Source organism: Girardinichthys multiradiatus, chromosome 12 (genome assembly GCF_021462225.1).
Source record: "Girardinichthys multiradiatus isolate DD_20200921_A chromosome 12, DD_fGirMul_XY1, whole genome shotgun sequence".
NCBI classification, from domain to species: Eukaryota; Metazoa; Chordata; class Actinopteri; order Cyprinodontiformes; family Goodeidae; genus Girardinichthys; species Girardinichthys multiradiatus.
This window is the reverse complement of record NC_061805.1, coordinates 11,416,271-11,430,663: the sequence shown is the minus strand read 5'-3', so window position 1 is coordinate 11,430,663 and position 14,393 is coordinate 11,416,271. Positions and strand designations below refer to the sequence as shown.

At 40.3% G+C, this 14,393-nt stretch overlaps 1 protein-coding gene across 1 annotated transcript in view; it reads left to right on the top strand.

Moving 5' to 3' along the window:
• LOC124878458 (citron Rho-interacting kinase) overlaps positions 1-14,393 on the top strand; it is a 103,797-nt gene that overhangs the window by 75,906 nt on the left and 13,498 nt on the right. Inside the window, exons 26-33 of the mRNA XM_047382409.1 lie at positions 162-342; positions 3,310-3,398; positions 3,493-3,597; positions 3,789-3,958; positions 12,034-12,114; positions 12,355-12,490; positions 13,433-13,572; positions 13,696-13,788. Of these exons, the coding sequence (XP_047238365.1) occupies positions 162-342; positions 3,310-3,398; positions 3,493-3,597; positions 3,789-3,958; positions 12,034-12,114; positions 12,355-12,490; positions 13,433-13,572; positions 13,696-13,788 (995 nt within the window). The remainder of the gene's footprint in view (positions 1-161; positions 343-3,309; positions 3,399-3,492; positions 3,598-3,788; positions 3,959-12,033; positions 12,115-12,354; positions 12,491-13,432; positions 13,573-13,695; positions 13,789-14,393) is intronic.

The following is a 14,393-nucleotide window of genomic DNA, read 5'->3' as shown; positions in this document are numbered from 1 at the left end:
GTACTGTATATACATATTTACACTATCTTCAATTAGATAAAATAAAGATTTAAATAACATGAGTAAAACTGAGTTAAATGTAACATTTCAAAGTTTGATATGTTAGAATTTATATTCTGCACACATGCCCTGGCATTGAGTGTTTGTGTCTTTCTCTGCAGAATGTCATGCTCTGTGCCATCCAAAGTGCTCAGCCTGCCTTCCCGCCACCTGTGGCATGTCGAGTGACTGCTCGCTGCATCTCTCTGAGGGCCTGTGTCGAGACAAAGGCAGTTCTCCAGGCCAACAGATCAAAGAGGCCGGTGGGCACATGCATCTGGAGGGTTGGATGAAGCAGCCCAGGTCAGCTGTTGGCAGGCTAACACAGGCCTGTCAAAGCCTTTTGGAAAAATGTATCTTTCATTGTTCCTTGACAGTAATATTCTTTTGGAGCTAATCATACAGTGCATGACTCCAGCTTCCCATCTACCAAAAACACATCTCCTGATAGAGCATAACACAGACATCATTTATTAATCTCCATCACACAGTTTGGATAAAAACTGCTCAGAAAGAAGTGTTTCTAGTATATGTGATAAAAAGTAACCGGACATTTCAGTTACTGTTCCTCGCACAGGTATTTGGTCTTACATTTTTCCAACCACAGACTTTAATGTATTTCATTGGGATTTTATGTTAAACACCAAGACCAATTGGTGCATAATTGTGGAAGAAAAATTGTACAGAGACAAAGTCTGAGAAGTGCAGTGGGCTTTTGCATTCAGCATCTGTGTTGTAGAACCACCTTTTTCTGAATTACATCCGTAATTTTGTAGTATGTCTTAAACAGGTTTACACATTTAGAGATCATTTTTGGGCAACTTGTCTCTTTGCAAATCGGGTCAACTCGAGTCAAATTGGGAGTCAGTGAATATACCTTTTCAACTATTGACAGTTGCTCTGCACTTAACTGAAATATTCACTTAAAACAACATCAAGTTGAATGTAAACATCAGAGATACTGGGGAAACATCAGCTGACGTCCAAGCCAGCTACCTATAGCATCCAGTGAGCCCAGTGACTAAAAACATAAAATCAACTATTTGAATTTATTTTTTCTTGTTTGAAGGATACTGAAACTGTACCGAACTATACCTTCAAACCACAAATCTGCACGGAATTTTGATTTATGAGTAACATTACACCCATTCTAACACAGATATGTTTTGATCAAAACTACTCTATTGTTGCTGTACATTTATGGTCACTGTCCTACTGGAATGTGAGCCTCTGCCCCAGTCTGAAGTCTATGGCAGCCTCTACTAGATCATATTTAGCTCCATTCATCTTCCCATCAACTTACCTGAATAAACACCCCACAGCCTGATGCTGCCCCTGCGTGTTTCACAATTTTTGTAGATGGTGTTAAAGATCGGTTTACATTAGGTAGATTAGTCTTCCAAACACGGCACTTTGCATGTTAAGAAAAAAGATCTTATCTGACTCGGAACACCTTCTTCCTTATGTCTGGTATGCCTGAATGCCACAAGACCGTGCGACTCGCCATCTGTCGAGCCTGATGTTGGACCAACCTCATGGACCACAGATCATGATATTTTAAAATCAGGCCTGGAGCAGCCTGTTGGTATTAAAGGCACGGCCATAGAATGGTTTGGGTTGTTTTTATCCAATAGAAGTTTCTCTGTCCAGCGGGGATAATTTTCATCCTCTTTAGCTCTTTTTAAAAATGGAGTACCTCAAGGCTCCATTTTAGGTCCCTTTTTATTCTCTTTGTCCCTCTGGGGTCCATTTTCCAGAAATATTATCTGTCATTTTCTTTTTATGCAAATTACATTCAGATGTATCTTCCATTAAACTTTAGGTGATCCCAGTCAGCGGTGTGAGAGCATGGATGGAGCTGATTTTTTTTATTTAAATGATAAAAAGACAGAGGTCGTTTTATTTGGTAAATCTGACCTGCTGACAGGATGCAGCAGTGCTGTTGGATCACTCGACTCTGGCATGGCTGTGTGTTTGATAGGAATTATGGGGTGATCCTTGACTAAGATTTTAAATTCAATAAACAGGTCAGTTCAGTCTAGCTTTTATCATCGAAGGCTTATTAGTAAAGTCAAAGATTATCTTCCTCACGATACCCTTGAGATGTTTTTAATATTTCTAGACTGGACTACTGCAACTCCCTCTCTAGTGGGAATGACCAGTCTCTTCTTTGTCATCTTCAGCTGATTCAAAAGTATGCTGCCCATCTGCTAAAGGGGACAAGAACAAATGAACATATGACCCTAATTTTGTATTCCCTCCACTGGCTGCCCATTTTAAGATTTTGCTTTTCTGGTTAAATGTCTAAATGGTCTGGTACCTCTTTACCTTAACGATCTTTTATATCCACACATCCCCAGTAGATCTCTAAGATTTCAGGACCAGAAGTTCTAAGTTGTTTCCAGGACTCGGCTTGTGACCAGGGGAGACAGAGCTTTTTCAGCTGCAGCTCCTAAGCTCTGGAACAGTCTCCCTCTTTCTGTGAGGTCTGCTGGAACTTTAAATTATTCTCTTTTAAAAATGAATTTTATTCAGCATTTTGGTTGCCTTTTGGTTTGTAAAGGGCTTTATAGATAAATAAAAAGTATTGATAAAATAAATATGTCTCATACGCAGCTTCTGGCAAACTACAAATAGGGCCTCTAATTGTTTGGTTCAGCCATGACTTTTGTAATACCCATTGGAGTGCAAGACTAATACCTGAGCTGTTTATCTCTGCAGCTTCTCCAGAGTTATCATGGGCTTCTTGGCTGCTTCTCTGGCTAATACTATCTTTGCTTGACCTCATAGTTTCAGTGGACAACCATGTCCCTCCCTGACCTATCTGCTGTGTTCCTTGGTCTTCAAGATGCTCTTTGTTCACTAATTTTCTCTAACAAACCTCCGTTGCCTTCACAGAACAGCTGGATTTACATGCATATTAAATTACAGACAGGCTCTATTTTCTAGTTAGGTGACTTCTGAAGGGAAGCGACTGCACTGGACTTTATTCATTTGTATAAGAAAAAACTGGGCTAAGTGCAAATGCACTCTAAATTTCTCAGATTTTTGTTAGTAAAAATTGGAAAACTACTGTATGTATCATTTTATGTGATAGACCATAGTTTGTTTTGGTCTATCACATAAATCCAAATGAAATACATTGCAGTTGGAATGTAATGTGTAATGTGACAAATGGAATGTGAGAATGGAAAGGTTCAAGGGGTGGGAATACTTTTGCAAGGCACTGTATAGACAATGCAGTAATATTCTTTTTCAATGTGTTGGCAGGAATGGAAAACGGGGTCAGGGCTGGGAGAGAAAATATGTCGTCCTGGATGGCACTAAAGTTTCCATCTATGAGATTGAGCCAAGAGAAGGTTACACTTTAACATGAGGGAATAATTATTCGATACTTGGAAATACAAGTGCTGTTATATACCTACCTCTAGTTTCTGTTCACTTTGCTTTCAGAGTCTGTGAAGCCACTGGAGGAGTTTGACCTGTGTCTGTCAGAGGGAGAGGTGATGATTCATGGAGCTGTTGGAGCATCTGAGCTACCAAACACTGCCAAATCTGGTAGACACACTTTGTCTTTATCTTCAAATATTGCCATCATTGCCACTAACAAATCCCTGGTGAATGGTTTTTGTTTATTTTTAAGTTTTTATCCCATTTGTCTAGATGTTATTATCACACTTTGTCATTCCTTTAATGAGATTAAATGAATGGTGAACTGTTTGGCCTTTGCATAATTTCCCATGTGTCAGATGTTCCCTACATCCTGAAGCTCGAGTCCCGTTGCCATGCCCCCTGCTGGCCTGGTCAGGCCATTTATTTCATGGCCCCCAGTTTCCCAGACAAACAGCGATGGGTGGCTGTGATGGAGTCTGTGGTGGCCGGGGGACGAGCCGCTCGAGAGAAGGCAGAGGCTGACGCAGTGAGTATTTCTGCAGAACACAGCTTGGGATAATTGACCTCCTTGGATCCTTCATGTTCACATGTTTACACATGAGGGACTACTCGTTAACACATTGGTACTGCAGTCATTTTAAGGATTAAGTTTAACATTTTAATAGAGCCTTCTGATTTCCCTTACATATGTCGTTAATTGTTCCCCTTTTATCTCTACTTTTTCTTTTCTCTTTGTCTCTTTCATTCCTGTTAGTTGCATTTTCATCATGCCATACTGTATGTCCGAAATATGGGCTTGTTTTGTTGATTTGCTTTGTTGTTCTGATACGCTGGGCTTTCTTTACACATATAGGCCACTGTGTGCAAAAGACAAATGGTTCTGTCTCCTCTGGTTCATGTAAAGAGTTACAGAGATAAAGGAGCACAGGTTTGTACACATAATCTGCACATTCCTCCTGGGGCACACTGTAGTGCATGTGCCTTTCATTGTGTTGCTTGGTCCTCCTGCTTTCACCTCATTCGCTGCTACTTTTCCTCACCACCCCTTCCTATCTTTTACCTCACCCTGTACACACTCTGAGTGATAAAACTGAATTTTTCTCACCAAGACACAATGCCTTGCAAAAGTATTTACACCCCTTGAGAATGTTTAGTTTTTGTCATGTTACAAACTCAAACTGCAGTGGTTTTATGTGATAGTCCAACAGAAAGTAAAAGCAAAATGAAACATATATTTTTAAAACTGTTTGCATATATTCATTTGAAAAATGTAGCCTGCATATGTATTCTGATAATATATATATTCTAATAACCCTAAATACAATTCAGTGCAACCAGTTGCTCAATCAGAACTCTCCTAACTGTAACAAAAAAATCATCTGTGTGTAATTTAATCTCTGTAAAAATCCAGCTGTTCTCTGAAGGCCTTAGAGATTTGTTAGAGAACATTAGCGAACAAACTAACAGGCTGGCCTAGGAGAGCATTAATCAGAGACGCAGCAATGAGACTCATGGTAAATCTGGAGGAGTTGTGAAGATCAGGTAGAAGAATCTGTTGACAGGACTTCTATTAGTCAGGACATCTGGTCTTTATGGAAAAGTGGTATAAAGAAAACAGCTGTTGAAAGAAAATCCTGGGAAGTCATGTTTGATGTCTGCCACAAGACATGCAGGGAACACAGCAAACAGTGGGAATAAGGTACTCTGGTGTGATGAGACCAAAACCGAATATTTTGGTCTGCATGCAAAACGTTGTGTGTGGCAGAAGACTAACAGCATGAACACACCAGGAAACATGGTAGTGGCTATATCATGCTGTGGGGATGTTTTCCTTTAGTAGGGGGAGGAAAGCTGGTCAAAATTGCTTGGAAGATGAATGGAGCTAAATACAGAGCAATCCTGGAAACAAACCTGTTAAAGGCTGCAAAAGGGCTTGAGTCTAGTGCGGAAGTCTCCAGCAGGACAATAGTCCCAAACATACAGGCAGAGCTTCAATAGGAATAATAATTAAACATGTTCATTCGTTAGAATGGCCCAATCAAAGTCCAGACCTAAATTAATTTGAGCATCTGTGACAAGACTTGAAAACCTATCTTCACAGATACTCTCCGACCAATCTGACCTGAGCTATTACACTGCTCAAAAAAATAAAGGGAACACTCAAATAACACATCCTTGAATACTTTGTTCTGTACAAAGTTGAATGTGCGGACAACAAAATCACACAAAAGTCATCATTGGATATCAAATTTATTAACCAATGGAGGCCTGGATTTAGAGTCACACACAAAATTAAAGTGGAAAAACCCACTACAGGCTGATCCAACTTTGATGTAATGTCCTTTAAAACAAGTCAAAATGAGGCTCAGTATTGTGTGTGGCCTCCACGTGTCTATATGACCTCCCTACAACGTCTGGGCATGCTCCTGATGAGACGGCGGATGGTCTCCTGAGGGATCTCCTCCCAGACCTGGACTAAAGAATCCACCAACTCATGGACAGTCTGTGGTGCAACGTGACGTTGGTGGATGGAGCGAGACCTGATGTCCCAGATGTGCTCAATCGGATTCAAGTCTGGGGAACGGACGGGCCAGTCCATAGCTTCAAAGTCTTCATCTTGCAGGAACAGCTGACACACTCCAGCCACATGAGGTCTACCATTGTCCTGCATCAGGAGGAACCCAGGGCCAACCGCACCAGCATATGGTCTCACAAGGGGTCTGAGGATCTCATCTCGGTACCTAATGGCAGTCAGGCTACCTCTAGTGAGCACATGGAGGACCATGCAGCCCTCCAAAGAAATGCCATCCCACACCATTACTGACCCACTGCCAAACCGATCACGCTGAAGGATGTTGCAGGCAGCAGATTGTTCTCCACGGTGACTCCAGACTCTGTCACGTCTGTCACCTGTGCTCAATGTGAACCTGCTTTCATCTGTGAAGAGCACAGGGCGCCAGTGGCGAATTTGCCAATCTTGGTGTTCTCCGGCAAATGCCAAGCGTCCTGCACGGTGTTGGGCTGTGAGCACAACCTTCATTTGTGGACGTCAGGCCCTCATACCATCCTCATGGAGTCGGTTTCTAACCGTTTGTGCAGACACATGCACATTTGTGGCCTGCTGGAGTTCATTTATGCAGGGCTCTAGCAGTGCTCCTCCTGTTCCTCCTTGCACAAAGGCGGAGGTATCGGTCCTGCTGCTGGGTTGTTGCCCTCCTACGGCCTCCTCCAAGTCTCCTGGTGTACTGGCCGGTCTCCTGGTAGCGCCTCCAGGCTCTGGACACTACGCTGACAGACACAGCAAACCGCGCCACAGCTCGCATTGATGTACCATCCAGGATGAGCTGCACTACCTGAGCCACTTGTGTGGGTTGTAGAGTCCGTCTCATGCTACCACGAGTGTGAAAGCACCACCAACATTCAAAAGTGACCAAAACATCAGCCAGAAAGCAAAGGTACTGAGAAGTGGTCTATGGTCCCCACCTGCAGAACCACTCCTTTATTGAGTGTGTCTTGCTAATCGCCAAAGATTTCCTCCTGTTGTCTATTCCATTTGAACAACATCATGTGAAATTGATTGTCAATCAGTGTTGCTTCCTAAGTGGACAGTTTGATTTCACAGAAGTTTGATTTACTTTTAGTTATATTGTGTTGTTTGAGTGTTCCCTTTATTTTTTGAGCAGTGTATAAGAACAATGGACACACACAGTGTCCTCTCTAGGTGCAAAGCAGTTAGAGAAAACTGTTGACTGTGGTTGACTGAATTCAAATGCCACTGTCCCCTGCAATGCTTTTCAAATTATTTTTTCAAAAGATTTTTAAAACTATGTATCATTTTCTTTCCACTACAAATTGTGCACTACATTATGTTGGTTTATTAAATAGAATCACAGTATAATACAGTTTGTGTTTCTGGTTGTAACAAAATGTGAAATTGGGCATGAATACTTTGCAAGGTACTGCATCCTGTTATCTTTGGGTCCACTGTTGATGTCTCATTCAGAGGACCAAGAATCAGAAGGCAAGGGTTTACCTGCTTATGTTCTCATGTGTTTACTGTGTTGGATCTCTGCACTTTCCTTTCATAACAGAACATAAGTCACTCTGGTTTAAACTAGTAGAAAGAAACAACTCACACACTGGCTTGCATAAACTAGAGGGCCAGAGTTGATATGTTCTTAAATCACTATTAGGCAAATAAGCTGAATCTGTTTAATACCTAAAATGATTTATAGATTTATCATCTTATTAATCAGCAAGCTTATTATTGGTTAAGATCTCATGATTTGAATATATCACTCTGAAAAACATTTCAGTGAAACACACCTTTAAAACCCAACTCTCAAGGGTTATTGTGGTTCTTTGATCTCCGATAAACGTTAACAGAGAACACAGTTTAATAATGTCATACTGTATTAGAAATAGTATCATTAGAATATTTCATATATCGGTGTACAGTAAAAAGAGCATGAAGTGTTTCCAATCTGGTCAGAATGTAAATAAAGAGAATCTCGATAAACAACAGAGACTTATTTAGAAAAGCAAACCCATTAGAGGCTAAAGTAAATAAACATGTGACTTTAGTATGCGGTGTGTGCAGCGTTTCCAGTACAATTATAGATCTTTATGATGGTTTTACTAAAGTCAATAAACTGCTTACTCCATTTACCTTCAAAGACTTGTTTGTCTTTAGTTGTCCTCACGCAAATTAAACGTTTCATTTAAAAGTACTTTCTATTGATGATCATTTTGCTGGAGTTCCTCTTTGGTCCATGAGTAAAGGTAGAGGCCAGGAAGCGGTAAAGCAGCGTCAATCCCTGCTGCCACCACCATGTCAATCAGACTGAAAAGAGTCTTGTTTTAGAGTACAGTGATTTCCTTTCCTCACAAATAGCACATGTTGCTTAATCCAAAGGCGCACTGATTCAGCAGCCTCCTGGTACATTAGCAAACCACTGAGAACTATCTGTTGGTGCCATCCACCAATGCATCGCCCTGTTGTATTTATTGATCTCATCTTAGTGGACTCATGAACATTACCATTAGCCGATGTGAGTGAGGCCTGTGGTGTTTCCAATAACTCCCGGATGAAGGTAGCAACCAGTCCTTCATTTGTCAGCAGTCTGTCTGACTGTGGGTCCCTTCTCTGAAAACATCTGCCATACAGACAAACATTTCTGGATTCTCCTAACTTACTTTGTTTTATTAGGACTTGAGTATCAGTCTGTTATTGTGACTCATAGTTATGCCAAAACCCCAAATGGTTTCTGAAAAGTCTCAAAGGGAGACGTAAACTCACAGACCAGTTTTTTGGACGTTCTAGTTGTAGATAAGTAACGTCTTGTACTTAACTCTTGTAGTAGCTCTGGACAACAACTGATAACAGTCTTTTGGGTGCCACTGTCTGCTGTCCAGGAGCTTTTACCCAAAGAAGGAATTATATAAGTAAATGTTTAAAATCCTTCATTTGATACAACTGTCATGTTTTTAAGTTATCAATTTATACATTTGTGGAAGTGAGCTGTACATTACCCTACCACTATTCTCTAGGATCTCCAATGCAACATTCATTTTATTTTATTTCATTTCTCTTTTAGTATTTTAGATTAACTTTCTAAGACCAAACCCTGTTTTTAAATTTATTGAAAAAAATAGGACCTACAGGTCCTTCTCAAAATATTAGCATATTGTGATAAAGTTCATTATTTTCCATAATGTCATGATGAAAATTTAACATTCATATATTTTAGATTCATTGCACACTAACTGAAATATTTCAGGTCTTTTATTGTCTTAATACGGATGATTTTGGCATACAGCTCATGAAAACCCAAAATTCCTATCTCACAAAATTAGCATATTTCATCCGACCAATAAAAGAAAAGTGTTGTTAATACAAAAAACGTCAACCTTCAAATAATCATGTACAGTTATGCACTCAATACTTGGTTGGGAATCCTTTGCAGAAATGACTGCTTCAATGTGGCGTGGCATGGAGGCAATCAGCCTGTGGCACTGCTGAGGTCTTATGGAGGCCCAGGATGCTTCGATAGCAGCCTTTAGCTCATCCAGAGTGTTGGGTCTTGAGTCTCTCAACGTTCTCTTCACAATATCCCACAGATTCTCTATGGGGTTCAGGTCAGGAGAGTTGGCAGGCCAATTGAGCACAGTGATACCATGGTCAGTAAACCATTTACCAGTGGTTTTGGCACTGTGAGCAGGTGCCAGGTCGTGCTGAAAAATGAAATCTTCATCTCCATAAAGCTTTTCAGCAGATGGAAGCATGAAGTGCTCCAAAATCTCCTGATAGCTAGCTGCATTGACCCTGCCCTTGATAAAACACAGTGGACCAACACCAGCAGCTGACACGGCACCCCAGACCATCACTGACTGTGGGTACTTGACACTGGACTTCTGACATTTTGGCATTTCCTTCTCCCCAGTCTTCCTCCAGACTCTGGCACCTTGATTTCCGAATGACATGCAGAATTTGCTTTCATCCGAAAAACGTACTTTGGACCACTGAGCAACAGTCCAGTGCTGCTTCTGTGTAGCCCAGGTCAGGCGATTCTGCCGCTGTTTCTGGTTCAAAAGTGGCTTGACCTGGGGAATGCGGCACCTGTAGACCATTTCCTGCACACGCCTGTGCACGGTGGCTCTGGATGTTTCTACTCCAGACTCAGTCCACTGCTTCCGCAGGTCCCCCAAGGTCTGGAATCGGCCCTTCTCCACAATCTTCCTCAGGGTCCGGTCACCTCTTCTCGTTGTGCAGCGTTTTCTGCCACACTTTTTCCTTCCCACAGACTTCCCACTGAGGTGCCTTGATACAGCACTCTGGGAACAGCCTATTGGTTCAGAAATTTCTTTCTGTGTCTTACCCTCTTGCTTGAGGGTGTCAATAGTGGCCTTCTGGACAGCAGTCCGGTCGGCAGTCTTACCCATGATTGGGGTTTTGAGTGATGAACCAGGCTGGGAGTTTTAAAGGCCTCAGGAATCTTTTGCAGGTGTTTAGAGTTAACTCGTTGATTCAGATGATTAGGTCCATAGCTCGTTTAGAGACCCTTTTAATGATATGCTAATTTTGTGAGATAGGAATTTTGGGTTTCCATGAGCTGTATGCCAAAATCATCCGTATTAAGACAATAAAAGACCTGAAATATTTCAGTTAGTGTGCAATGAATCTAAAATATATGAATGTTAAATTTTCATCATGACATTATGGAAAATAATGAACTTTATCACAATATGCTAATATTTTGAGAAGGACCTGTATATAGTTAGGACAAATAGTATTCACACCTCCACAGACTTAGATTTAGGATGATTTTCATTAAACCGAGAAGTGTGTTTCTGAATGGAAAAAAGACAAGCAACTCTCAAAAGATAATAAAACAATGTTAAAGGAGTACTAATTTTTAAGAAAAAAAGTAGTTGTTTTTATTAACATTTGTTGAAAGGTTGGATGTCAAAATGACTCATACTGCCCTTAATGGAACATCAATCAGTCATTTTCTATAACACTTATTCCATAGTGGGTCACAGGTGGAGCTGATGCCTATCTCCAGCAGTCTACAGGTGGAGGCAGGGTACACCCTGGACAGGTCTCCAGTCCATCATAGGGCAACACACAAACAACCATGCACGCACTTATTAATTTAGAGAGACCAATTAACCTAACAGGAATGTCTTTGGGCTTTGAGATGCAAACTCCATGCAGAAAGAACCCCGGCCGGGAGTCAAACCCAGGACCTTCTTGCTGCAAGGGAACAGTGCTACCAACTGCGCCATCATTATGTTGAAACCTAAACTAGAAGTTGGATTGTAAATTTACATTATTCTGAGTTTGGGTTTTTGCCTGTTTTTTTATATAATCTTTAGAAAAACTTTTTTGTTTGATCATTACATCTAGCGTATATGGAACTTGCCAAATAATATAGAGTTGATGTAAAGGACACTGCTGTGAGCTGAATTATTCCCAAAGAATTACAAAAAATAATTTTAGAATAAAACCCTGTTTGCTGTTTAGTTCTGATATCTACAGGTGAAATAAAATATGAAATAACTGTTCTTTGCTTAAACCCTAAAAATCACAAACAATCAATATTTAAATTGAAATCTTTTCCAAAAAAGCATTACTGGATATATTCTGCAAAACATTTTAACGGAAACTTGTTTTACTTTATGATTAACGCAAAATTTCTCCGTAACTCTTCTTGATTTTTTTTCCAGTTCAAGTTACCATAAATTATAGATCAGCATATCTGTGGCAGTGGGGTTATCCTCTGCTTAGACCGACCCCACTGAGTTCTGTACAAACCTTTGTTAAAACACAGGAATCAGGCTAAAATTTGAGTATTTTCCTAGATCACTGTATGGTTTTCTTTTCTTCTTTTCCTCTGAAATCTCTTTGTAAGTGTTATACAGACACATTTTTTTTACATGAGTTTCATTGGAACAAGGCTGATTTGTGACTTGATCCCTCCTCTGACCCTATAAACCCTCTCCTGCCCCCTCCAGCCCGTCCCTCTGCTGCCTCCCCCTGAGGACAGTGTGGCTGAAGCTGGGCTCCAGTTGATCGCCTGTTTCTGTTTGCTCTTACAGAAGCTACTTGGAAATTCTCTGCTGAAACTGGAGGGGGATGATAGACTGGATATTAACTGCACACTTCCTCTAACTGATCAGGTACCAAACACCTGATATTGACATTGAATAAAGAACAAAAGTAGTTTTTAAAGCACATTTTACTTTACAATTTACATGAGCAGCTTTAGTATGCATTTAAGAGAATTCCAACAGCAGTTAGATTGAAAAGCAGATTAATGAGAATTAGTGAGAGCAAGACTCCACCAAGATTCACTATGTGTTGCTGTTCCTTGGACAATTACCTGAGTAAGTTCTGTCTGTCTTGTGTCTCTTGTGCAGATTGTTCTGGTGGGATCTGAAGAGGGACTGTATGCTCTGAATGTCATAAAGAACTCCCTGACTCACATCCCTGGCCTAGGATCAGTTTTTCAGATACAGATCATCAAAGAGCAGGAGAAACTGTTGATGATTGTTGGTAACATGTCCAACTTTGGTATTAGCTGTTAATGGTTAGGCAAGCTCGGCTGGAGAATTTGTGTCCACATGTTGATGGTGTAGTTCAGGTCAGAAGTGTTTTTCAAAATGAAAAAGAGATTTTTGTGCTAACATCAGAATGAATTCACTGAAATAATGAGAGGCTGTTCCTAAATAAATTAGAGTTTATCATCATGCGAGATCATTCACAGGTGAGAATAATCTGGAGAGTCGCTTGTTGTACGAGAAGCAAAGTCCAAGCACGTTTACCAGCATGCTGGACCATGAGATGTTGATGGAAACAACAAAAAAAACACAGGAAAAGCATCTCAGACTGAACAAGCATCCCTTAGCATAATTATTGTTAAAGTTGTTCTCAGTAACACACTAAACTCATCTAGAAGAGTTGTCAGAAAAATACATACTTTTGGTTGGATGGTTGAATATTTGGGTTTGTTTTGGAGCCTCATGGGCTGGGCACCTTAAAGTCACCGATTTGACCACAAACCCCTCTGAATTACTAACTATTCTAGAGTCAATGGTCAAATTAATTCCCAGACAGGTTGAACTTGGACCGACTTTTGACGAACAACAGCAAATTTCTAAGAAAGGAAGACAACAAACAAAAGATTTTAGAAGATCTTACCTGCAGTGCATAACCCCGCTTAGCTTTGCTTTTATGAAACAGAAGACATTCTCCCACTACTTCAATATACAGTTGCTAAAACTGATTTTTCAAGCTAATTATGAGGTTGACTGAATAAATGCTTATACAGTGTAATACAATACAGTGCATACTTTTGGTAATCTAAGGCACTGTCTATCTCATTTTAAGATGTGGGTGCATTCTTTTTATCATAAATGACAGGAAACTACCTAGAAAACAAGGACCAGTGCATACCTTAACCTGTGTGTTGGTAACATGTGTTTTTGTGTGCTGTAGGGGATGAGCGGGCCTTGTGTCTGGTGGAGATTAAGAGAGTGAAGCAGTCCCTGGCCCAGTCCCACCTGCCCAGCCAAACTGAACTGGCTCCCTACATCTTTGAGACTGTGAAAGGCTGCCATCTGTTTGCTGCTGGGAGAGTAAGTCCTGCTCTTCTCTGTGAAGCTCAAGATAAACCAGGTTGAGTGTATTTATGCAGAATCGATGGCGTGGTGATGGAAAAGGTCACTAAAACAGCTGACATGTAAATGTTCTGCTTCCAGGTTGACAACGGGCCTTGTATATGTGCTGCGATGCCAAACAAGATAACCATATTGCGCTATAATGACAATCTCAACAAATACTGCATCCGCAAAGTAAGCTTGACTGTTTGGTGGAGAAACATGAAATGTTTTAAAAAAAAGACAAAACAAGGGTGGACACAAACTGAAATAGGAATAAATTCTTGAATTCATTAGTATCGGTAAAGCAGAAAAGAGATTTATTGTGTGGAGTGAATCTGCTGCAGGAAAAGCTCAGAATGCGTTCATGTACAGATTAGATTTTATTTTTGTTTTAGTTTTAACTGATGATTTGTGGATAAATAACTCATGTAACTAGTTTAAGTTACCATCAGATCTAAATAAGTTTTAATTAGTTGTTACAGTAAGAGCAATGAGGGATAATATTTCAAATGTTTATATGAAAAGGGCAAGGCGTTCAATATTACAGAACAGAAAAATTACCCTGCACAGGTTTTCCAATTTTCTTTGCAGACGTACTTGGTAGTTGTTCCCATATTCTAACTAAAGGTTTTTACCTTACATATTAAGACTCATGTATGTGTTGCATACTTCAAAATAATCAGATTTTGTTTATTAATGCAGAATTAAATTAATAAATAACTGACTTAATAGATATATTACTATTGCTCCAACCCTCCTTGTATTTTGCTTTGAATACGGTTAAACAGTTTAGCAAA